We start from the raw sequence: 23,583 nt of genomic DNA on the forward strand, positions 1-23,583 counted from the left end.
AGACTCCTGTCTCGCTGAATCGCCGAGTCGTTCCTGGCCAAGCGTTGTTCCCCGCACGATTGGGATCATTCGCCCACGGGCAGTCCCTTGATTCGCTTACGTCATAGGTCTGGGGCCTGGCACTTTATCTTCATGATTCATACTTCAAACTGAGATTGACCCTAATATACTGGGAAGCATTGTGTGCTATGTCATAAGAACGGCCCTTACAAATGTCTCCTGAGAAACGTGATAGTAAAATTGGAGATCACGATTAATTTTGACCATATTTGTACATGATTTCATATATTTCCATCAAATAACAAGCGTCCGCGACTTATACGCCAGGCCAAGAAACATGTATAAAACGAAGGTTGACTAGGTAGCATCCTTCAGGGAGCATGGCAATACGCATAACGATATCGAGCTCTCGAATTCTTCTGTGGGGCATAGTGAACCATTTCCACAGAGAGAAATTCAGTGCTCTGTTTTTTCCTTCGGCCAACCATGTTAAAGAGACCACACAACGAATGACGATGGAAGCCATCGACTGGATTGATGACGAGGCTCGCATTACCCGTCAGTCAGCAAAGTATAGTCTGCAATATCTGATTGAGAGCCTTCATCAATGATGAGGTAGTTGACTGCCATAGGGTTTCAGTTTCCCGAAGCGTCTTTCGCGGAGTATTATAATAGTAGAAGATCTCTCCAGGTACCACCATTTCGCAGTATATGACAACCTCCATCTCACAGTCAAGGAAATTAGAAGCTACCAGTACACATTAGCGCCCAGGTTACTCTCGAATAGCTCAAACACGTTTACTTCGTCGATACCCTGCTGGCACCGAGCGTAGTAGAACGTGAGATTGTTATCCAAGAGCTCCCTTAGCAACACCACCCGCCCAACTGTGTACTGCTGCTGGATCACCCATGCTATCTCGCGCCGACAAGCAACCAAAGTAAAACACTGTATATTGCGATCCAAACAGCACCGACAACAACGAGTCCCATCACCCCTATTGTACGAGCAGGCCCAGCAGTTATGTCGGTTCTGGGGGTCCGCAGGCTGTAAGAATCCCTGGAGTCACTGTGTGCGGGTGCAGCAGGCAATCAATTATTAGAGCCATAAGTACACGCGTCTCGCTCGAATCTCGTGCATTTGAAGTGGTCAATGATGAACCCAGTAATAATTACGCTGGTGACATATGAATGAAGCGGAAGCGACACCATCTTGTTTCTGAGTTCTTGTGCGTAAAGCAGAATGAGCACTCGCAGTGCTGGCCATATGTCTTTGTTGTACTGTGGTGGAGATGCTGTGAGGGTGATCCATCATGATGTCGAGAATGTGCGATTGGAACTCTAGATTGCCACAATTTTGGTCGAAATCCCCGTAAGCCTTCATTGGATTTCCGTCGACGGGAACAGTGCCGTTCACCCTGTCCATTGGCTTCCACTGGGTAAGGTCTTCAGGCCATGGATCAAGCCGGTCCAACAGGGCGCCTTCTACTGGGACAGGTTAGGCCACAGCCTCGATCATATTGAAGCGAACCAGGTCTAGTGGTACAAGATCCTGTATACACACCGCTGCCTGATTTTCATCGAGTCTCATCCTCAAGTCACGGATGAACTCAATTCGTCGGCATTGTCGAGATACTCGCTTTGACATTGGTATGAGAGGCCAAGCGTGGTGAATGAAGTTCGTGCCTGGCAGGGTTATTACCGGGATGCACATGTATCCATTTGCTCGGAGAGATCACCCGAGAGCCTGCATATTTACCAAAGTCCTCCAGCATTGCGCATGAGTGTGTTGTTCGAGAGGTCCGGGGATCTGCAACACTCAGAGAACCAAGTTTTATAGCGCGCTTGGAGTTCACTGGTGTTAACCTGCTCCCAATCCTGTTGTAACATGACACGGGAGCCAAGGCCTGGGAAGAGTCCATTGTGAAGGTAGACAGTTGTTCCGTGTTCAGTCGGGTGCATCCTTGTCGGCTGCTGGCTTCTAATCATAGGCTGAACGCGAAACTGGGAGTACGGAGAGGGATCTAATTTCAATATCCCGATAGATTGTCTCGAGCATCTCTCAGGATAGGAAAGGCTTTATTAATTCCACATAGACGGCGATAAGATGTGGATGTAAAGAGAAGAAATGACGGCGTAGTAAAAGGGAGGTGTTGCACCAATTTCGAAGGTAAATCCGGGAACTTCCGTCTTTGGAACTCAGAACCACGGCTTTTTCGCACACCTTGTCCAATTCTTATGACTCTTCCTTCTTCGATAGGCCCCCACTATTGGCCAGGTAAATGGGTTTTCATTGTAGGTGGATTACCGATCCAGAACCGGCAATCATGGACCTGCATTGTCATCATGCCATGAGAAATCAGGTCCACAAGGCAGTGAAGGATTCTCAAGTTTCGTGGGTATCTTCGTGTTAATTAGCTATGTGAAAAAGAGCGGTCATGGGGTGTTGGGCTTTCGAGTGGTGAAGAGGATATTTTTGTAACGACTTACTGTTAGTTTGCCCAGCTCCAACCGGTAACTGGAAGGTGCTGTAGCCCATGGATTGTTCTTTTTTCTTTTGATAGAGGACCATACGCAGAGAGATCCGTGGTTTTTGGGTCATCCCGCTCATCGGTTGCTCTTCTAGTAAGGCTCCTTCAATATATGGACTAGCTCGTCACTAGCATGACCTAGTGATATCCTGACGTGGCGTCATGAACACCTCGGGAAGGGCCAAGGTATATAGAAACGAAGTGTATCGCGTTGTCTGAGGGGAAGGAAGAGGGAAAATTTGGAAGGGGGAGAGAGAAGAAGAAGAAGTGAGGAGGATAAACAAGTCGCTGTGCTGGATGTGTCACTCTGCCGGAACTTGCCTCGCTGGAATTCCCGCTTTTATGCAACTGCAGAGCGTACTATGAGGAATGACAATGAGAACAATATTTGATACAGTAACTGCCTGCCATTCATCAAAACGGGTCCAGAGAATATAGAGATCAGTAGGAGGACTGTGTCGATCAACTAGATACAAGTTCTTTTTCTTCCAGCGATTCTATCAGAGGCTACGTTAAAACCCGAAGGACTGCTCAGACAAGCTTGACTGCGATGACGCTGGATTTTGCTCAAGCCTGGCTGATACAGGCCAGAGGTACTGTAATGAGCTGAGTTGCACTATAGTTGGAGACCTCCACATTCGTGTTGATTCGATCAACACTGGACTTGATTTACCACGGCCAGCTTCGAGCGGGTGCAGCTATTGAACTTACCCGCTAGGGAAGGTCTTCAGCGGTGTTGAAGGGGCGTAGACTGATATGGTATACGCGGCTAAGATTCTGGCTTTGAAGAGGTCTCCGGTCTACTACAGTAGTGATTTCGATATGATTGTAGTGGATTCGAGTCCAGTCGGCTAAAAGAGTAATCTCCGGTGGAAGTAGTGGAATGACCACGGTATATTTTACCGGGGTACTCCGATCTTCAGGTATACCCAAAGAATGTACAGAGTACGTTTAAACACCATGCACCATGAGAATTAAATGTATGCAATTAAACTTCAACTCTGAAACAATCTAGTCCGGGGTGATATGTAGTCTTCTCTTCCGTATAATAACCCTATGCACGGAGTATTTACCCTGAATGCTCCTCACTGCCTTCACAAACGGGAAATTATTCTTAGTTCCACCAAGCATCTGGGTCCAAGTGGAGCTGGTTCCTGGAATTCAGCCACATTCGCCAACGATCGGCGGGTGGCGTTCCGCCAAGTTTCCTTGCCGTGTGTCTGTTCGGACCCCGGTCGGTTACTGGGGATCGGCAGGGCACGGTTTGGACTCTCCTGAATCCTGAGGGTGCATAGGGGACCATAGGCTAGGAGCGCGAGGGAAAGAGGGGCATTCGCCCGCTTTGCCTCGAAGACCGAGAATGTAGTATCTCTATAGTAGTGTAGTAGTGTGTAGGAGTGCCGTAGGTGGGTAATGGTGACATTCGTACGGAGTGCAGATCCCAGTTTTAAGGCGGGATTCTTTGAGTCAAGAAGAAATCAAACCCAGTATTCATTCGTCGTATTTCGATGCATTCCCGCTGCCTTCCGGTCTATAATACAGGTGCCTATTGTTTCGATTTCTACTGTCATAGAAGATTTTGACTGAAAACCGTCGGATCTGAGGGGAACAGGGTGGGCCGGCAGTCGATGCCGATCGCAATTAATTTCACAGAAATGAACTTGATCGATGGAGACGAACAGAGCGTGGAAGGGCCCTGCGCACGAACCTTATGGTGCTTGTACGCTGAGCTCAAAATGTTCCTAAGCAGGTGGGCGACTAGATTAAACCAGGAAAATAGAGCTATAAATGATGAAGGGATCTAGAAAGTCTAGTACGGACCATGGAGCACTGTTGAATGAGTTGTACGTGACAAGCAAATCCAAGAAATTGATTTACGAGCTCATAGTTGTTGCCAGGAACCAAGAGACGACGAGACTTTTTTCTACGGGTGGGTCGAGCCCGTCAACCCTGCAGGTAGGTACAGCCCAGAGACTCCATTCCGATGAGAAATACTCCATCAATCACGGAGACCATGGAGCCTCGTGGAGACGAATTCTGTCATTGCCCAGAGATAACTGGTCCTTGCTCATCCTTGTTGATCCTAGCTTGTCTTTTCCTATTTCATGCCTACCGGGGGATTTCTTATCCTCCGTGCATCCTACACAGGTTTCGATGCCCTAGAATAATAGATATGAATTCCAATAGTGATAGATTCTGAGTGGATAGTCCATATATTGTACCATATTTATTATCATCAAGAGGAATATTGCTCAAGACAGACAGAGACACTGAGAATGATAATGCCAACGTGCTCAATCCGGCCTTCGGCGGTGTTCAGTCCTCTTAATACCACGTTCAAACCTACCAGATCCCTCCATCCATGGCCAACCAAGTGGAGACAGTTCAAGTCTAATCTTAGTCTGCTTGTGAACCCCCGGGGGCGCCGTGTTCCTTTTAGAAGGCTGTTCGCCCACTGCGCACTCCTGCGAGTAGGAGTCTTCACCTACCCGTTGCTGCCTCGTCCTTCGTTTCTGGCCTACCGGCCCTGTTGCTATATCGAATTGCCTGCAATTCTTACCATTCCTTTCAATATCAGATATTCCCATTTCTGATCACTCACTCTTTTCAAACTTCACCTAGACGGGAATCACCCTCATTCAATTCTTGATCTATCCACATCACCAACACTTTCATTTCTACCACTTTACCAGCCATCTCAAAATGAAATTCACCACCTCCATCACCCTGGCCTCCATCCTGGCCGCTGTGCAGGTCAGCAGTGCCGTGCCCCATGTGCCTCGTCACTCGTCTTCCTCTACGCCATCTGTGCCCTGCAGCACTGGCGTGCCCAGCTCGTCGGTTCCTGCTATTTCGTCCCACTCGATCCCAGTTCCTTCTAAGACGCCCTCGAGCTCTATCAAGGTGTCCAGCTCTATCCCTTACTCGAGCGTTTCCGTGTCGATTCCTACTATCACCAGGACTATTCCGGCGAGCAGCTCCTCGAACCCGAGTTCTAGTCCCGTTGCTAGCTCGTCGAAGCCCTCTAGCTCGATGAAGGCTCCCAGCTCCACTAAGGCTCCCAGTTCAACCAAGGTGCCCTCGTCAGTCACCAGCGCTCCGAAGATGACCACCTCGACTGTCTACACCACCTCCGAGGTAACCATCACCCAGTGCGCCACCACCGTTACGAACTGCCCAGCTGAATCGACCACCGTGGTGACTTCCATCATCCCCGTAACAACCACCATCTGCCCAGTCACCGAGACTGAGTCCGATACTAGCAAGACCACGCCCCCCGCGCAGGGCAGCACCGTCACCGAGGAAATCTACACGACCACGACCATCTGCCCCGTCACTGCTACTATGACCTCGGGCTCTAGTGTCATCACCTCGACCTACAGCACCGTCTCCACCATGACCGTGACTCCCACCCGCTCCCCCAGCTCCAGCTCCGTGGTTATCACCCTGACCCCGGCCGAGTCAGCTACGACCGTCACCACCTTCGAGAGTACCACTATCTGCCCCATCACCGCGACTATGACTTCGGGATCTAGTACTTACACCTCGACCTACCACACCGTCTCGACCATGACCGTGACCAGCCCCGTCGTGTCGTCGTCCGTTGCTACTAGTTCCGCCACCAGTGTGATTGTGCCTAGTGGCTCTTACTCTGCTCCTCCCAGCAGCACCCCCGTCGTTAGCGTTGCTGCTTCGTCGACGATGAAGAGCAGTGCGCTTCCTACTTCGGTTCCCACCTCTCCTAGCGCTTCCTCGCCCAGCCAGACCCCCTCTTACAACGCTGCTGTCTCGGTTAGCGTGTCCTCCGGTCTCTGGATGGCGGTTGCCGCGGTGCTGTCCCTGGTTGTCCTGTGAGGTGGAAGATCAAAAATCATCCTGGTCTGATACAATCAGAATATGTGATTGGGGTTGGTTCCATTTCACGAAATTATCTTCTTGTCTGAGATACCCCGGTACCCTCGTTTTTATCTTTGCTAATGCTGGGATAAAAGGCTGCGCTGGAGATCTATCTCATTTTAGTAATTCTTGACTTCTATTGCCTGATGAATGCGGTTGATTTTTCCGCTGATTTTGATTTGTATTCGTTTTGATTCTTTGCATTGAATATATTCTGTTTTTTGAATTCCTTGAATATCCCGTAAAATGCCCAACTCTTTTCTAAGAACAGGGTGATTTCGTAGGCAATCAAAACGGCCACGAAAACAAAATAATACTTCCACCCAATGGAGTCGAGGGCGATGGGATTGACGAATGTGTTGAACATATTTCCAAACGCCACAGAAACCCAAGCGATGCTGAGGCCACGGGGGCGTAGTCGGAACGGCCATACCTCGCAAGGACAGGCTGTCAGGAGTGGTGTCCTTTATTTGAGGTGTTAGTGAAAATATTGCGGCACGTGTGCGTGCCGTGTACGACCCGCGCTTCTGTTGCGGCGGTTCCAGCGCTCGCTTCCCTGCAGGTCTGATCACCATCTCGCCCAGTTTGACCTTACGTTTGATGCCAACAGATGTTCTTCTATTTTATTTGTCCTCTTGTAAATTCCCACGTTCAGTGGGTCTGATGCACTTAATGAAGACCACCATATTTTGTTATTAGCCCAGTTTAGGTGAAGGCCCAGAGAAGTCCTCGACAAGATGTATAAATACTCGGACTCCCTAGATGCGGCTTATCAAGGACAATAAATTGCAATTTTTTTGGTTTGGTTCGTTCCTTCCTAACAACACTGGAGCGACTCTCATTGCTTCAATCTCGGACAATTCTCTCTCAAGATGGGCTTCTCGGATGTTGACAAGCTTGCGATCAACACGATCCGCACCCTCGCTGTCGATGCCACCTTCAAGGCGAACTCGGGCCACCCTGGATCCCCAATGGGAATGGCCCCTGCTGCTCATGAGCTCTTCAACAAGTTCATGACCTTCAATCCCGATAACCCGAAGTGGGCCAACCGGGACCGTTTTGTCCTCTCGTGCGTGAAACATCCCCGGAATGAACGCTGGCATTCATGCTAACTTCCGCCCAGAAATGGTCATGGATGCATGCTTCAACATGCACTTCTCCATCTTTGCGGATACGATCTCAGCATGGACGATATCAAGAACTTCCGAGTAAGAGATGCTTAAGCCCCTCAAACAAATAACTGCTAAGACGTACGCAAGTAACTGCATAGTAAGACGCCTGGACATCCGGAGTCCTTTGAGACACCTGGAGTCGAAGTTACAACAGGTCCTTTGGGCCAAGGCTTTGCAAATGCGGTTGGTTTGGCCATTGCACAAGCACACATTGCGGGGGTGTTCAACAAACCTGGGCATAATTTGATCAGCAACCGGGCGTTTTGTTTCTTTGGTGACGGATGCGCCATGGAGGGAATTGCCAGTGAAGCGGCCTCCCTTGCCGGACATTTGTGGTCCCGCAAGAAGTGTACGATCTGTACAGCGAGTGTGCAAAGAACGGCAAAGCCAAAGAGAACGACTGGAATAACCAACTTGCGAGATATGCGGAAGAGTACCCGGCAGAGTACGCCGAGTTCGTTCGTCGCACTGAAGGTAAACTACCGGACGATCTGGAAGCTACTCTCCCTGAATACTGTGCTTCTGATGCCGCTGTTGCTTCCCGAAAACTCTCTGAAACGGTTTTGGAGAAGATTAACAGCATTATCCCGGAGCTGTTATCTGGCTCTGCGGACCTGACCGGTTCAAACAACACTCGCTGGAAAGGAGCCATCGACTTCCAGCCTCCCGAATACGGAATTGGAGAATGGGATGGTCGCTATATCCGTTATGGTGGTCGAGAACACGCAATGGCTTCGATCATGAATGGCCTTGCGGCATATGGCCTGATTGTTCCCCTAAGTGGTGGCTTCTTGAACTTTGTCTCATACAATGCACCCTCTATTCGTCTCGCAGCATTGAGCAAGCTGCGCGTGATTCATATCGCTACACACGATTCGATTGCCCTAGGCCAAGATGGACCTACCCACCAACCGATTGAAGTTCTCAGCCATTTCCGTGCACGTCCGAATTGCATGGTGTGGCGACCTGCAGATGGCAACGAGACAAGTGCTGCGTATCTCGCTGCATTGCTCACTAAAGAAACACCCAGCATTCTTCGCTCACTCGCCAGAATTTGCCCCACCTCAAGAACTCCTCTGTCCAAAAGGCTTTAATGGGTGGCTGTGGCTATATGGTGTTAGACTCAGCCAATGCTGCCGTGACTCTGGTTTCCACAGGCTCTGAGGTTAGCGTTTGCCTCCAAGCTGCTGCGATCCTAGAGAAGCAAGATATTTCCGCTCGAGTCGTGTCTATCCCTTGCTTTGAGGTATTTGATCAACAAGAGGAATCCTATCGCCTGCAAGTGCTTCCTGATGACATCCCCATCTTGTCGGCGGAAGCTGCGTCTACATTGGGCTGGGAGCGCTACTCTCATCAGCAGTTTGGCATCAACCGTTTCGGAGCCTCTGCACCCCCTGACGAGCTCTTCAAGATGTTCAATTTGACGCCCGAGGGAGTTGCGAAGCGCGCAGCACTAACGGTATCTTTCTATGCCGGAACATTGTCTGTCGGCAAGCAGACGGTTTTGTCCCCGATTCGACGGGCATTTGCACAGATTTTGTAATTTTGAATCAACCGCAAAAAGGTTATCGAAATTTAATACGTAAATAGAGAATAGATAAATAGTCGCGCTCTCTTATCAATTTGATTTGTCTTCAGATACCAAATTCAAAGTCCTTCTGCAGGATCATTACATCATCAGTAATATAGAGTTTTCAGAAGCAACTCCATGATAATATCATTGGTGTTGACGGAATCTTCTTAGTTTGTTCGTTTTCTTGTGTTATGCCGAAGGTTTATGCAGACCTCAGACCTCGATATTGCACAAGACTAGATAGTCCCAGTGGTCAAATGGCTTGGCACAATCTAGACGAACATCGGTACCTCCCTCCGCCGCCCAGCCAAGTCTAAGGTAAGCGGCAGCGACACACGGCCCGATAAATTTGCCCCCACGCGGACTCGTGTAAGCGGGCGGGGCGGGCGGCCCGTGCTTGAATTGGCACATGCGGGGTGATGCTGGCCCCAGTTTGGTTGTTCTATTCGCGCAGTCATAACTACGTGCGGTACTCTGTGATACCTTTAAATATGGCTCATGCTTATGCCTACGGGCTGTAGAAAGCGTTTGAATCTCCATCTCTAAGATTACCACGGCAATAAAGACCAAAATGAGCGGCAGAAGTGACTGCAACGTCCACGCCTTGGAGTTTCGCGAGGCCAAGCCCTCCCAAGGCGATGCCTCACGGCCAATTGCAGATTTGTTTCGCTTGGATAACCGATCGATCATAAGTAACCATTCCCCCTGTCCTCGGTCGCGTAAAATCGTGGTACTAACGCGGAACTCAAGTCACTGGTGCAAATGGCTTTTTGGGAACTACACTCGCAATCGCAATCTTCGAGAGCGGCGCCGATGTCGTTTGCCTGGATCTGCCAGCGTCTCCTAACGCTTCGAACTGGGGTAAGTATTTAACGCCACCAATCTCCTAGCCTGATTTACTGCACCTGGCTTCCCTTCTAATATCTCGGGTATGGACAGGCGAAGTTGAAGCAGCTGCGAAGAAATACGAGCTCCAGCTCTCATACTACTCCCTCGACATTACCGATGAGAACGCCGTGCAAGACATCTTCGCAGAATTTATGCCAACTTTACGCTACCCTCTCAAGGGCCTAGTCTCCTGTGCTGGTCTGTCGCGAAACGGACCCTCCACCGAGTTCCCCGCCTCTTCTTTCCGCCGCGTCATGGATATCAACGTTACCGGCACATTCCTCATCGCACAAGCGGTTGCCAGAGAGTTGGTCAAGTCCAACACCACTGGAAGCATGGTGCTAGTCGCCAGCATGAGTGGATATGTCTCCAATAAGGGCGTCGACACCGCCGGATACAATGCCTCCAAGGCTGCTGTTCACCAGCTTACTCGCTCATTGGCTGCCGAATGGGGCTCGCGTGTCGGAATGCCACTTATTCGAGTCAACTCTTTGTCTCCTGGCTACATCCGCACTGCGGCAACGGCCGAGGCACTTCAGAAGCCTGGCATGGAGTCTCAGTGGACTGGTGATAATATGCTGTTCCGCCTTAGTACGGTGGACGAATTCCGTGCCCCGGTCTTGTACATGCTTGGAGATGGCAGTAGCTTCATGACCGGTACAGATCTACGTGTTGATGGCGGCCATTGTTCCTGGTAGAGCTTTTGTGAATAGTCCCGAAATAAGATCATCGAGAGTTATTCCTTCAATAAACATGTTATCAACAAAGAATCTACTTTTATTCATCGCCGTACTTGAGCTATGCGCATGATTCTTGACACGACTATCTATGATCGTGCACGAGAAGCATTAGTAAACGAAATTTGAGGGCAATCTTTCACTCACACAGTCACACCATTTGTAGGGGATTAGTAAAAGTCTTAATCTAGCAATGTAGAACAGGGTCAACAAAACCAAGCCGAGCAACCAGGAACATGTCCTAATCATTGAATTACTTATGAGATGGTGCAGACGCATCTAATTACTCACATTGAACGCTGGTAAACTCTGCCTCCTGGTCGGCCCGATAATACTTCCCAGTTTAGCTCGTTCCTCGCTCGTACATCCTCGAAATGACCTCAAGAGCGCGCGAACACGCGGCCTTCTTATGTCCTATGCCGCCACTAAACCGCGCATTTCTAACACGGTCAGAGTGAGGTGCGAACAGCAACGCAAGGAAGTACAGCAGCTAAATTGTCAGTCATTTGGAGAATATAGACACAGTTTGCTCGGAATGGTTTGTTCAATATTGTGGGTGACAAGCAAGTATGGATGAAACCTTTTTCTGTTTTAGAAATTGACCGGGGTAAATAAACAAATGCTCGATCTACCTTTCTATGGTTGCCTCTAGTGAAATAACAATAATATCATTACTGAGTTTGTGTTTTCAATTCACGGCGCGCGGGAATCTATTTCGGAATCTACTTCTTGCGTAGTAAAAACTTCGAATTCATCGCGAACACAGCTTCAATTGGATAGACACATGACAAGACACACACCAATACAAACACCATGAGCTTCTCTCTCTGCTTGGGCTCAATAATCTCGCCATGGTGACAAGAAGAGGTTGTTGTTTCCCATGGTCATCCTTTCCGTAGCCATGAAGTGATTCATGTGACTCGAATAGACCTCACGATTTGGTGACCTCGTGGTGCTCAGCCTGCGCTTTGTCGTCACTGTTCACTTCAGCTTCAATGTTAAAGATATCGACCTCGGTGTCTTTGAACTTCAGTGCAGAGACCTTGTTCTCGAACAAGATGTCCAGCTCTGCATTTGTCCTGTTCTTTGTCTCGGACAATCGGAAGAATGTCCAGATGAAACAGAAGGCAGCAAGTCCCGCATAGAAAAACCCTGCTTTGGCCTTCCAGTTCCACGCGGTCGGGTTCAACATGTATGGAATGGTGATATTCATGATGATGTTGATCACGTTATACAGATTTCGGCCCAAGACAACGGTTCGGGTGCGTAGGCGACTAGCGGGGATCTCGGGAACAAGTGCATAGCATACGGGACCGACTTTCATGCCGTAAACGAAGGTATAGACAACCATCATTGCGGCCACGGCCCACGACGCTCCAGAGTTTCCCTGCCGTGACAACCCCAAGAAGCCGGTAATGAGGAGAATGATGAATTGAAATCCCAATCCTGAAAGGTATAGAGTTCTACGGCCGAAACGACTCATCAGACCCCACGAAAGCATAGTGCCAACAGCACCCAGGGCATACTGTTCCATAGCGATGTCGAAAGATTGATTCTCGTTGAGTCCGGCTTGCTGGAAAAAGCATGTAGAGTATCCCATAAATCCTGACCAGGACAGATTTTGAATGGCCCAGACAACACAAGTGATCTCTGTCCGGCGAAGATCAACCCCGTTGAAACAATCCCAATATGAGCACCAACATCAGAACTCATCTCATTCATATGAGTGCAATGCATCATATCCACTGTATCATTGATGTTGAAGTCAGGGTCGGCATTGGCTGAAGTAAGTTTTCGAAGCGCCTTCTTGGCATCCTCCAGTCTATTCTTGCGCACCAACCACCACAGCGATTCAGGAGCCAACAGGATACCAATCGCAAGTGGTACAGGTCAGATCCATTGGATTGCAAACGGCACTCGATAGGTCCAGTCTGTGTTCCCGTTCTGCAGAAAGGCGCGGAGAATTCCTTGACCCAACAAGGTTCCTATCACCCAGCAGAGGTCGACGTACGTGGTCAAGTAGGGTCGGAGCGCGACTGGGCACACTTCAGACGCGTAGACGAAGGTCAAAGTTTGGAAAATTCCCCATGGCACGCCACAGAGGATTTCTCCAATTTGTAGAACAATGACGCTTGGCGCAAAACAGAGAATGAAAATGAAACCGGTGAGGAAAAACAGGCCGCCGAGAAGTGTCCGTCGTTACCCAAATTTCTCAGCCAGAATTCCATTGAGAAATAATCCCAGAATCTCACCAACAGATGCACCGTTGGTTAGGCCAGCCTGCCATGCAGCAGAGAGTTGATAGGATCCGTCTGGCTGCTTTTGGCCGTATCGCTTTGCAAAGGCGAGAAGGCAAAAAGGCAAAAAGCCCTTGCAGAAGGTTGACATCGTAGCTATACGATGGAGTCCTGTAAGAGATATTACAAAGTCTTTTCTTTATATTCTTCTCTTAACTGGTCAACGTATATAGCCTATTTCTAACAACGATAATAAGAGGTGCCCGGCTCTACTGCACGCGACCATTCGCGGGGTACGTGTGACTCACTCTATACATAAGATGAAATTCCCTCAACAAGATAGGATAAAACAAATCACGGCAAATGATTGTTTTAGTAGTCAGTTCTAAACCACTCATCTCTTTTCACAATCCATAAAAGGTCATTTCCAAACTGATCAACCGCTTCTTCCGCGGTCGCCTCCGGCTGCAGCCCAAACTTCTCCATCAACCCCTTCATCGGCAAATTCCCCAAGTGACTCCCAACGCGAATTTCCACCAGACCCAACTCGCGTAGTCCATAATCAAAAACAACCCGCAAAGCTTCATACGCATATCCCTTACCCCTTCCAAAAGGTTGAAGCATCACCCCCGCTGCACCGGCCCTTTCCGCATGACAAGTAGCAGTAGCACCATCGCTGTTGACGGGGCCAATCCAACCAAGCCCGGCGATACCCAGCACCTGCCCGTTATGTTGGACTAGGAAGTTCACATGAGTCAGCGGCTCATTGACGATCGTCCACCGCTGAGCAATTGATTCCAGTTCTTCGGGAGTGGCATCTGAGACGGACTTGTCGAACTCGGAATTAGCTTTGTTCTGGAGGACTTCAACTATGGCGGCAACGTCGAGGGTGGTGGGAATGCGAAGCGTCAACTCGGGGATTGATTTGGACTGGAGTTGGAAGTGCGGGTTCCCAAGTTTTCCGTTAACTTGGTAGAGTGTTGAAGGGTGCGCCATCTTTGGTTTATTTTTTTTTTTTTTTTTGGACAGAGACCGAGGGAGTTTGTGACCTGCACAATATGCGGGGAAATTAGAGATCTTAAAGGAGAAAGAAATGCGGAGTATAACTTGTTTTATGGGTGCCTTTGCTCGGTTCGACTGGACACCTTGTCACTAACCTGATCTAGTAATTTTCTGCCTTACACCCCCATCACAAACTAATGCCTTATCAATTGGTAATAATACCGAGTGGTGATCAATGATGATGATACGCGCAAGCGGCGGCATGCCGTTGGAAGTTACGAGTGAAAAGGCGGCTGTTTATGGCGTCAGGAGCTGTCATGGTCGGTGTCGATTTCACAGGTCCTTATAGCTAGTTGTGACTTGTACAAACACTTCTTCTATAACTACTAGTATGCGGGGTAAGTTATTCTTTGTAATGCTTATTCATCGGTTTTTTCAATCGGTCTTCCAACAGGTATCTCCAGACGACTTTCAATAGGTCTTTCTACAACTCGTTCTAAATGGGTTTATTTGACAGCCTGAATTAGAAACTCGTTGAGAGACTCCACCTATAACCGTATAGACTGAAAATGTCGATCATGAAGCATTTTTTGGCCTAGCGGTTATCTTGAATCGTCATCAACTTCTACTCCGTCGCATGATTATATCGTAACTAGTCTCTTCTGATACTCGATCTATCCAGGTCTACTTTGACGCAGAACTACACAATGGAATGTATTTTGCAACAAACTTTTTCATTCAAGGTCCTCCTCATAAAGAAAGGTCATAACAAGTATATTCAAGTTCTCAGTACGGGATCAACCCGCCCGCTCACAAAAAAGAAAATGGTAAGATTAGGGAAAAGGCAGAAAGTAGTGCTCTGGACGCCCTTAAACCGCCTCAGGGAAGGGGTGGGGGTTCGCCAGGGTGGTAGGGGTGTTACGGCGAGCGTTAGGACCAATCAGGTGGTCAAAGGCAGGGGAGTGAGAAACACGAGGGGTAAAGTCCTGCAGATCCCACAGGTAACCCAGAGTCTTGAGGACGGAGGTAGCAGAGTAAGAGGCAGACTTGCCAGTAGCGGGGTCAATACCGAAGTTCTCGATGTGGCCCTGAGGAGTGTAGGGGGAAACGAGCCAAGTGGGCATACGGCCACCGAGACGGTCAAAGTTCAGAGTGTACGTGCTGCCGTCGGTGGCCTTCTCAGTGTAAGTCTTGTTGTCTGGGCGGACAGCCAAGGGGGAGCGACGTGGTCGTAGAAACCACCGGTCTCGTCGAAGGTGATCAGGAGCAGGGTCTTGTCCCACTGGGGACCGGTGCGGACGGCGTCGTAGATCTGCTTGAGCAGGACCTGGCCGGTGGAGACGTTGCCGCTTGGGTGCATTGAGTTGGTGTCCAGGCCGCAGCAGGAGGGGTTGAGGTAGGAGAGCTTGGGGAGAGTGCCCAGGTAAGCATCCTGGTAGAAGTTCTCGAAGGGAACGACGCTGGACTTGGCGTTGGCGGCGGTCCAGTTGAAGAAGAGGGCGTCGGAGAGGAAGGCGCCGTTGGTGCCGTCGTAGTTCTTCCAGGAGATGCCCTTCTCCGAGGCAACCTGGAAGATGCTGGGGATGTCGATGGCAGAGACATCAAAGTCGTTGTCGTTCGAGCCGTGGCCGTCGGCGGTACCGGCAATAGCGCAGAGACGGTTAGGGTTGGTGGGCTGGAAGAGGGGATTAGTGATTGGATGTTAGATGGGAGGACAGGAAGCACTCACACCAGGGACACAGGAGTGCCAGTAGTTGAAGGTGGTGAACTCGTCAACCAGGTTGACAAGAGTGGGGATCTCATCCTCTGAGTAGTAGCCCATGACCTCCTCGGTGGCGAGCTGGCTCGAGATCTTGTAGCGGTCAGCCTGGCGCTCAACGAAGCCGTCCAGGCTGGGCTTCAGGGTGCCGTTGGCAATGGCATCGTTGCTGGGGTTGTAGGTGCCGTAGAGCTCAAAGTTGACACCGGTGACAGAGTGGTCCGGGTCATGGATAACGGAATCAAAGTCCTTGAACTGACTGCAAATTTTCTGGCCATTGGGGGCAGAGACAGACACGGGGTTGCAGAAGGGTCCGTTGTTGACAACGTTGTCGAGACCCTTCTTGTGGACACCACCCAGGATGTTGTCGAAACCACGGTTCTCCAAGAGAATCCAGACAACATTCTCAACCTTGTCCTTCAGGTTGGCAATGGACTGCTTGGAACCAGAGGCATAGCCAAAGGGTCCCTGGTTGTTACGGTTGACAACCGCGCCGACAGCGCTGCCGGAGAGACCCAGAAGGGGAAGCAAAGTGTTGGCCTTCATGATGGGACAGCTGAGTCTGATCTAGAAAGGGAAGAAGGAAGCTTGACCTGGTGAACGAGGAGAGAATCATTTCCCAACACGCGATGGTCCCATCTTTTTATATGTCCGTGTTGTCGTGGAGCTTGCCCTGCGGAATGCATTTGCATATCGCGACCCACGTGGGCAAGAGTTCCATGAAAAAGCCGGACAAGTACGAGCTAATCTAAAGGAATGGGCAAATGAGCGCCGATCGTCAGATGCACATGTTGACGCCACGGAATGTCATAGGGTCGTTAGGGGATGCAACGGCCCTCGATAATCACTGGCCGGTCTGCAGCGGGGAACGCTAGCCGGTGCTTTTGGTGTGCTTTTTGCCCGGTTCGGGTCTCGGCAGGAGAGACAGTCCTGCAGATTCTGGAAGGCATCTTCGGTGGGGGCCCTTTGTTTGGTTATTACTGTGGTCGGTTATCAAGGGGATCGAGATCCGTGGGGATATTAGAGAGGGGCCAAAGGCGGAGCTTAACATTTTTGTATACTCCCGTGCCTGGCAGTGGGTGGGTCCTGATTTCCCAACCCACCAATCATGCCGCCTCTTCAGGTCTGCGAAGCTCCACGCGGACGGGGTTAGCGTTCTTATTCAGGCGCCAATCAGTGCTTCTGTTGTGCACATGCTTCCCACGTGCGGCCGCAGAAGGGGAAATGTCCAACGTTGATAGGATGCTGAATGCCAAGTAGATTTATCGGTCTACACACCGGATCTCGCTAGCGATGGTGGCTCACCATGCGCGAAGAAGAGCGAGGTAGAGTTCAAGCCCTGGGCAAACGCTCGACAAGGGAGAAGGGGAATAAAAGGCTTAAGCCACCGGTATGTAATCCGTCGAAGCCTTCCATAGGTTCTATCATCACTGACCTCATTGGCCAAGTCCAGCATAAGCACGGCAGGATCCTGTGACGCGTCACGATTGGTCAGGTTTCACGTCAGCACTCAAGATGATGGGGGGATCAGAACTGTACCTGGATGTCGGGACTATTTTCCGATGGGGTGCTGACTGCTCACTCTGTTGCAGTATGCGATTCGGCCGACAATATCGTGTGAGCCCGTCTGTTCTTCATTACTCTCTGTATACGGGATGGAGACTTGCAATCTTTCATCTCAAGTGACTTTCATGCCCAGGAAGGCCGTTAAGGTAGATCAACCCATTCTCGCAAGCGTTGTATTCCATTCCTCTGCAAGAGAGCTCGGCCAGAGCGCCGTAAAACCGTAACCAACCTGAATCTACCCTCGTCGACACTTGACCTGCCGTGTCGTGCCTTGGAGTTATCAAAATCTGGGACCTAACAAAATGCATCCGGTGCAAGGGCTCGGTGTGGTGGATCCTGTAGTGCCATCCCTGCGTCTTGTGTTCGTCGTTCTCTGTGACAGCGTGAAGGTTGCGCTCGCTTTCGTAGATATGGCCGGTGTACGTGAATCTGATAGCCATGGACTCGGTGCAGTCTTGGTTAGCTGGACCCCTCACGCTGTAATGACTGATGGCCGAAATACCGTAGTCTCATCACTCCTCCGTTGCTGTCTTTGTTTCTCGATTCGGCCCCGATTCGGCCCCGATTCTGGCTGCGTTTGTGATGCTCCCGATGGCGTGGTGGCTGTCCTATGGCTGCAAGTCGAGTCGGTCGTATATTAGCTCTGGATTTGGCGACTCCTCGCACTGTGATGGTAGATATAATGTATTATCATCGGTCTTCTGTGCTGGCTCAGGTTCTCGAAGCCCTCATCCTGGGTTAATGATGCTCTTGGTCGAGTAATGACTTCACCTACAAGTCGAATCCGGCCTCTGAGCCTGGTGCATCTTTGGTTAACTGGACGGCACACACTGTAATGGCAGCAGACATACCGTAGTCTCGTTGGCTCTTCGTGGCTGGCTTGGTTTCTCGGTTCAGCTCTGATGCTGGATCGATGTTGATCTCGATGGTGTAGTGACTGCAGCTGAAACTTGAGTCCGTCGTGAAGGCAACTCTTATGGGTCATCTCAGGGAGCACGTAGCTCAGCATGCCTCGTCCAGTCCTTCTCAGGACCTGTAATGTAGAACCTGATGGGACCAGCCTCACAACGATATGGCTGATGACATCGTAGGTCTTCTGGCATCACTGCTCAGTTACAGCTACAGATATATTTCGGTGACGCAGACTGCTGCAGACGCACCCAACACTACTTTTAGCACCAGAATCCTCCACATTTCTCTTGATAAACGCCCAAATTCTACTGCAAGCACTCTCCACTCTAGCATATTGTATCCATGAGGCTCCACTCTGCCCGAGCACGTCGCTTGCATGCAAAACCCAGGCATACCGCACCCATCCATGCCCCCAAACCCATGGACCCAACTCCACCAGCCCGTGTATCCGCTGTGTTGATATTCCCGATTAGGAAGCCACGCGGTCGTCGCCTGGGAGTCACGTCCACGCCACACCCGTCCCCCGAGGGCCGTATACACAAACAATTGCCTGTTTAGGAAGGCGCGGCAGCCCACCCTCGCCATTCTAGACAGGCAAACACACCGATTGGGAAACTGGAAACTAGGGCTAGCTCGTCCTTGCCCTACTGGGTATAAATATCTTCTCCCTCCCTAGATTTCTTCTTCTGTTCATCTCCCCAACCCTCCTCCACTCTCTCCGGGTCTTGGTCCACCTTCTCTTGGCCCACTTGGACTGTCACTCAGCTTTATCTGGACTTCCACCTTGACACGACCCTTCCATCATGTCATAACATGTCCTTCATGCCTTGAGGTATGTATGCCCTACACCTCAACACTCTTATGTCTTTGTTGACCAAGCCCACTCACCCTCATCCCACTTAGCTTTGTCCAGTTCATGTCACACCATGTCATGTCCATCCTCACTTGACCTGTCCACACCATGACATGTCTACCATGACTCATCCACATCATGACATACCTTGATGACCTTTCATCACGGCCTTTCTATCTCAAGGTATGTTAGTCATGTTGTCTCATCTCTCTCTTACAAGCTTGACTGTCTGTTTTAGGTCCTTCCACCCACAACCACTTCCGATGTTGGCTCTGTTGTTCTTCGAACAGGCGTCATGTAGCTGGTCTTCCGGTTTGCATGTCAGGACAAATTCTAAGAGGAACTTAGTCTATCATCCACCTACTCTACCTGGCACATTGGTCTCCAGTCAATGCCTTGTTCCTCATTATTAACCCACTTTCCTTCCACTATGGTGCTGGCTTTGGATTCCTTCGAACAGGCGTCATGTAGCTGAACTCCCAGTTTGCATGTCAGGACAAATTCGAAGGGAAACTTGGTCTATCATCCTCCAGCTTTGCACATTGGCCTCCAATCACTGCCTTGTCTACATTCTTTCGTCACAGGCCCACGCATTCTCATCCACGAATCCTCGTCCACACGATACCGCACGAAACTCCATCTCGGGGCTCACTTGGCGTCTCTTTGAACAGGCATCACGTAGCTGGATCCCAGTCTATGTGTCAGGACAAATTCAAAGGGAAGTTGAGTGAACCATCGTCTGACTCAACATTCGATTACGTTCTCGTCTCCATATCCTCCGCCACGTTCCTTTCGACGCTCGCTCGCTCGTATATCCTCTCGCCACATCCTCGGGTTCACTGGCTTTTCATTGAACAGGCGTCACGTAGCTGGCCTCCAATTTACGTGTCAGGACAAATTCAATTGAGAACTCGGCCAAATCATTCTCCACTCGCCACATTCCTCTCCGATTACCTCCTTCGTCTCGCATCCTCGGCCAAACTCCCTCGTTGCACTTCCGCTCCACAGGTCCGCCTGACCAATCATCTTCTCGGCGAAACTCTCCTTTGGATACTGTTTTTTTCTCCTGGACAGGCGTCACGTAGCTGGTCACCTCCAGTTTGCGTGTCAGGACAAATCCAAGAGCGAAATTAGTCCATCATTACTCTACCTGACACATTGATCTCCAGTCCCTGTCTTGTACTCCTTCCTAATTGATTACCACTTCCTACCTAGCACATTGGTTTCCAGTCCCTGCTTTGTACTCCTTCCACTTGATACATTGGCTTCCAATCACTGTCTTGTACCACTCCTCAAACTACCACTCTCTACCTGACACATTGGTTTCCAGGCCCTGTCTTGTACTCTTCCTCGAACAACCACCACTATCTACCGAGCACATTGGTCTCCAGTCACTGCTTTGTACTCCTCCTCCATGACACATTGGTCTCCAATCACTGTCATTTGTTTTCTCTCCTCCACTATCACAACCACAACCACTTTGGGTGTTGGCTTCGCTCTCCTTCGGACAGGCGTCATGGAGCTGGCGATCTCCAGTCTGCATGTCAGGACAAATTCGATCGAGATCTTAGTCATTCATCCCGGCTCTTAACACATTGTTCTCCAATCACTATCATGCATCTATCCTTCCACCACTACCACAACAACTTTGGGGTGTTCTGAGTTCCTTTTTGAACAGGCGTCACGTAGCTGGGAAGCTCCAGTTTGCGCGTCAGGACAAATTCAATGAGAAGCTTGGTCACCACCAACACTTTGATCCGCTCGACGCCTTGGCCTCCAATCACCTACTTTGTCTCTTCGACCATTGTTCCGTCCGTCGTTTCCTCGCTCGCTCGTTATACACCCGATCACTACAACAATCCTCGACCTCACTGGCTCCTCTTTGGACAGGCGTCACGTAGCTGGGCTCCAGTGTGCGTGTCAGGACAAATCCAGAGAGAAGCCGGTCAACCATCGTACCATTCGAAACTCCTCCGCTCGTTCAAGCCCGCTCGCCAGCATCATCCTCTCCACGCAACCATAATTCGATTTCACTGTGGTCTCTTTTGGACAGGCGTCATGTCGCTAGACCACTCTAGCTTACGTGTCAGGACAAATTCAAAAGAGACTTGGTCAACCCGCACGTCCGCTCAAACATCATCCTCAATCCAATCACCATTTGGTCTTCCGGGTCCTCATTTGAACAGGCGTCACGTAGCTGGCGAGCTCCAGTTTGCGTGCCAGGACAAATTCAAAATGAAGCTCTGTCGAACCTTCCACACTTGCAATCCATCGATCAAATGACCTTTGGATTTTCCACTCTTCTCTTCAGTTCTAACTGGTTTTACCTCAGCGTCCTAACATGTTCCAGTAAGAGACTTCTTGATGTCTCATCTGCTGCCGAACAATCATCACCTACATTGGCAACTAAAAAACAGAAATTCAACAACAATACAGAATCTCATGAGATCCATCTCAAATTCCTTCTTCGTAATACAATTCTACGTAGTCATAACCTTCCCCGTTTGTCTCTTTGTACCATGTAGAAAACACCAACGAATCTGGACATCTTCCATCAATACATTACTCGAGTTCTCCGCGTAATAGAGAGCTTCCACCATGGAAATGTCATTCTCGAAGCCCTTGGCTTAGTTAGAAGCGTGGAGAAACCAGCAACACCCTTCTCCATTGAAACAAATGAGATCTATAAGTTGGGGCTGGCCACAACTGGAACGACGTAATCTATTCCAGTCTTATGAGGCCACACACAATACCCTTCAAAAATCGCTTGAGATGGACAGGAGAACACTCACTCAATCTGGTGAGGCCGTATCGGGCGAGCATCGCTACTATTCCCGTGGTCGACAGAGCTAAACGTTCGGGTTAAAGAACTAACATGAGACCAACATACCCGGCACAAAAAGTCGCCTTAAGGACAAGTAATCAGCAACCTGTACGCAGTGGGCGAGGAAGAAGTCGCTTGGCGACAGGTCGGAATAAAAGACACTGATGAAATCGATTCTGGGCCTGGATAGTGGGAGCTGATATGTGAATCTCTATTCTATCTACGTCATCTCATCTTCAAAGCAATTGTCGCCTGGGAGTCAAGGTTTTGATATTCGCGGATCCGTTGGAGAAAGCTCCCACCATGAAATCGGTCCTACATAAATGGGAACCATTTGGCGCTAAGTTACTGAAGAAAGTTGATACTCCGAGAGGCATTCATTCCTCTTTGACTTATTCAATGAGCAGTAATCTTACCTCTGCCGAGTCATGCTGATCTACCGCTCCTCGGGCCCAGAGACAGAGCAATCATAACAAGCATAGCGGATTTTCAAAAAAATGATCGTCGAAAGACTCTGCGCAGCATTCGGGTGCCGAAAGTCTCAAACTAATTTCGCCTATTTCGGTGCCCACCTTCCGAGTGGATCCTAGCACCGCGCTATACCGTAGGGCTGACCTAGCTCCAAGCCTAGTCGAAGCCTCCCGTAATACTGTAGCGTTTAGGCAACGGTCAATTGCAAGCTCGGATCTCAGGCCCAACCCAATTTAGGCAGCTATTAGCCATGAACTCAGCCACTGCCGAGTGTTGGCTGAAAACTGTGATCCTTTCGGGGGGAGGCTGTGGAAGATTGGAAATCAGCCGCGCCGCCGGGGGGGGGAGAGGAGGGGGAAGAAGTTAACTACCCACTTGAAGGATTGAGATGGGATTAAGGTATACAGGGTTGTGGTTTGTGTGAGTTTATTTGGACATCATCGTGAGTCCGTGATACCGGTGACTCGATGAGATCTGAATCGAGAGATATGCAGTACTTCGCATAGCCTCTTTGATACTGTGTTTCTAATGAATTGCCTTGGCATTAGGGCTCGTCACATTTCTCCTTCGGCCAGGCCGAAACGAACTTGGCACAATCTATGAAACCCATCACTCTATACCTCGGAACTCGATGCTTCCATTCCGAGCAACAGACTTAGCACATCCAAATCTAGTCAAAAATAGATAGGCATCAATTGCTAACCAAATAGTCATCCGGCATCCGACATCCGGCATCTAGATATCCGACCCAATGCAAGCTCCCAAAGCCACAAGCTGGACGCCTGGTTCCAGCTTCCCACACTGCCACTGGCACCGGTCAATGGTACTCTAAATAAGAGGCAGGATCTTGGCGCCGCCAAGCATCGAACAGCCCAGATCAAGACCCCGATCGCGCGCTCGGATGTTCCCCAGAATTTCCCAATTCGCCCGCTCGTATTCTACTGGGCTATGCTGAATACGGAGTTGCATAACCATGAACTGTAGATGACTGCAGGAGATAAGATATTCTTGGAATCAGGACCCTGCGCCACGGCCGAAAATGTAAGTTTCGTATAAGATGATTAAGATCGGATCTGAGATTGGCCATGCAAGGCAATGTTAGGTTCGTGTTGATTACGAGCATGTTCTAGAATTTAGAATTTGCCCCCGGATCGATTTATCGAG

The 23,583-nt window shown here is 49.8% G+C and overlaps 6 protein-coding genes across 6 annotated transcripts; 3 read left to right on the forward strand and 3 right to left on the reverse strand.

Annotated features, from left to right (window-relative positions):
- Nucleotides 1-5,231: 5,231 nt before the first annotated feature.
- N7458_003954 (uncharacterized protein) lies at nt 5,232-6,383 on the forward strand (the record flags this gene model as incomplete). The annotated part of the gene is made up of 1 exon (XM_056907336.1): nt 5,232-6,383. The coding sequence occupies one exon, from the start codon at nt 5,232-5,234 to the stop codon at nt 6,381-6,383; it is 1,152 nt and encodes a 383-aa protein (XP_056768063.1).
- A 914-nt stretch (nt 6,384-7,297) lies between these two features.
- N7458_003955 (transketolase) lies at nt 7,298-9,140 on the forward strand (the record flags this gene model as incomplete). Its single annotated transcript, XM_056907337.1, is given in 5 exon segments — nt 7,298-7,494; nt 7,549-7,633; nt 7,700-7,944; nt 7,962-8,553; nt 8,628-9,140. 5 exon segments carry the CDS (start codon nt 7,298-7,300, stop codon nt 9,138-9,140), a joined length of 1,632 nt encoding a protein of 543 aa, XP_056768064.1.
- Nucleotides 9,141-9,741: 601 nt separating this feature from the next.
- N7458_003956 (short-chain dehydrogenase) lies at nt 9,742-10,756 on the forward strand (the record flags this gene model as incomplete). Its single annotated transcript, XM_056907338.1, has 3 exons — nt 9,742-9,862; nt 9,921-10,031; nt 10,110-10,756. The coding sequence occupies 3 exons, from the start codon at nt 9,742-9,744 to the stop codon at nt 10,754-10,756; spliced, it is 879 nt and encodes a 292-aa protein (XP_056768065.1).
- Nucleotides 10,757-11,726: 970 nt separating this feature from the next.
- N7458_003957 (maltose permease) lies at nt 11,727-12,395 on the reverse strand (the record flags this gene model as incomplete). The annotated part of the gene is made up of 1 exon (XM_056907339.1): nt 11,727-12,395. The coding sequence occupies one exon, from the start codon at nt 12,393-12,395 to the stop codon at nt 11,727-11,729; it is 669 nt and encodes a 222-aa protein (XP_056768066.1).
- A 1,009-nt stretch (nt 12,396-13,404) lies between these two features.
- N7458_003958 (GNAT family N-acetyltransferase) lies at nt 13,405-14,028 on the reverse strand (the record flags this gene model as incomplete). The annotated part of the gene is made up of 1 exon (XM_056907340.1): nt 13,405-14,028. One exon carries the CDS (start codon nt 14,026-14,028, stop codon nt 13,405-13,407), a length of 624 nt encoding a protein of 207 aa, XP_056768067.1.
- Nucleotides 14,029-14,903: 875 nt separating this feature from the next.
- On the reverse strand, nt 14,904-16,339 carry N7458_003959 (putative phosphatidylglycerol specific phospholipase C; the record flags this gene model as incomplete). Its single annotated transcript, XM_056907341.1, has 3 exons — nt 14,904-15,232; nt 15,274-15,709; nt 15,764-16,339. The coding sequence occupies 3 exons, from the start codon at nt 16,337-16,339 to the stop codon at nt 14,904-14,906; spliced, it is 1,341 nt and encodes a 446-aa protein (XP_056768068.1).
- Nucleotides 16,340-23,583: the final 7,244 nt, after the last annotated feature.

This window comes from Penicillium daleae (genome assembly GCF_028827525.1).
Source record: "Penicillium daleae strain IBT 16125 chromosome Unknown utg000004l_segment0_segment0, whole genome shotgun sequence".
In the NCBI taxonomy this organism is placed as follows: Eukaryota; Fungi; Ascomycota; class Eurotiomycetes; order Eurotiales; family Aspergillaceae; genus Penicillium; species Penicillium daleae.